This window comes from Echinococcus granulosus, assembly GCF_000524195.1.
Source record: "Echinococcus granulosus chromosome Unknown EG_S00559, whole genome shotgun sequence".
NCBI lineage: Eukaryota > Metazoa > Platyhelminthes > Cestoda > Cyclophyllidea > Taeniidae > Echinococcus > Echinococcus granulosus.
The window spans coordinates 1,208-2,560 of NW_020170938.1; the positions used below are offsets into that span (position 1 = coordinate 1,208).

The 1,353-nt window shown below is 44.1% G+C and overlaps 1 protein-coding gene across 1 annotated transcript in view; it reads left to right on the top strand. All coding sequences in view use genetic code 11, as the record gives it.

Annotated features, from left to right (window-relative positions):
* Nucleotides 1-1,263, top strand: part of EGR_11226 (hypothetical protein) — a gene marked incomplete at both ends in the record, with an annotated part of 2,186 nt that extends 923 nt beyond the window's left edge. Inside the window, 2 exons of the mRNA XM_024500473.1 lie at nucleotides 110-254; nucleotides 1,120-1,263. Of these exons, the coding sequence (XP_024345113.1) occupies nucleotides 110-254; nucleotides 1,120-1,263 (289 nt within the window). The remainder of the gene's footprint in view (nucleotides 1-109; nucleotides 255-1,119) is intronic.
* Between the last annotated feature and the right edge of the window lie 90 nt (nucleotides 1,264-1,353).

The following is a 1,353-nucleotide window of genomic DNA, read 5'->3' on the forward strand; positions in this document are numbered from 1 at the left end:
ATATGCTTGTCATTCCCTTGGATGATGTCGACTTATTCGAGCAATTGTTGGAGGAGACACTTCGTCGCATCCTTCATTTAACCCTTCATTTTCTCTGCGCTGGGCTAAGCTGGGCTAAGCTGGGCTGGGCTGGACTGAACTGCGTCTGGTCCGGGTCAGCTGTTGTGGAGGCGATACTTGTTGCCAGTGGCGTGAACCAGCAGCCCACTGGAGGTAGTTTTGAGCGGATGTGCAAGCGGCCTTGTGACGTGTCGGTGAGTTGAGAAGGTTGCGCTTCATGTAGTCTCTTGTCCACTGTACGCCATATTTTCATTTTTATTTTTTGTAATGTCCTCGTAAAGGCGGTCAGGCGTATTCCTCTACTAGATACCTTTTCTGCAGTTGTCCTAATTCCTACAGTGGGTCATTTTGAATTTAACTAGCTGATTTTTTCCTATTTTACTTCTTTTTCTGGCACATTATTTTTTGGACTGAAGAATATTTGGCTCCTTATCATAACCCAAATAAGAGTCTAATTGGTCGATTGAATTCCGAAATATTGTCTACTGGTGGAATATGCCTGAAATGCCTAGTCAGTGAGATGTTATTCCAGTATCCTAGTATTGGCTGCATGTTGGTCTTTGTAACATGGCCTCATCTGGAAGAAGTGCTACCCACAGAATAAGATTTTTGAAGACATCAGATTAGCCCTGCCGTTTTAGACCTGAGGCCTGATGTTTCCTACGTCTTTGTGCAGTCTCCATTTCTTCATTTATCCACTTCCTACTTTTTTTCATCATCTTCCATTCATCCATCCATCCATTTATTCAGGTGAATATTTCCGGATCCAACACTATGTCCTTGAACCACTCATTCCTTTGCATTTCGGCAATTCACTTGTCATACATTGATTCATCCTTCTTAATCCATCCGTCTTTGGTTTGTCATTTCCTCTTTCATTCCTTCATTACGTGTTCTCCAAACAACCCTCGGTAATACAATTTCTACTTGATCCACCCGCTGATCGTTGAATGTGATTTTTCACCCACTTATTCCTCTACCAATTGGCTGTCAAGAGGATAAGCAGGATGTGTCCTTGCGATGGTATACTTTGCTTTTTCTCCAACTTGGATTGGCCAGTCGACGCTTCTGAGTAGGCAGAAGCTGCATCGGTTACGCTGTGGGATCATTGCCACAACGCGTCGCTTAAGCCCCTATTCACCCCTAATCGGCGGCCTCCCCTGTGTGTGTGTGTGTTTCATTTCATTCGATGAAATCTCTTAACGCAACGACAATGTTGGAAGAGGAGGGCAGGCGTTGGGGAGTGGTGATTAGTTGTTATTAAAGAGCAAGATTTCATCTCTCTTTCACCCA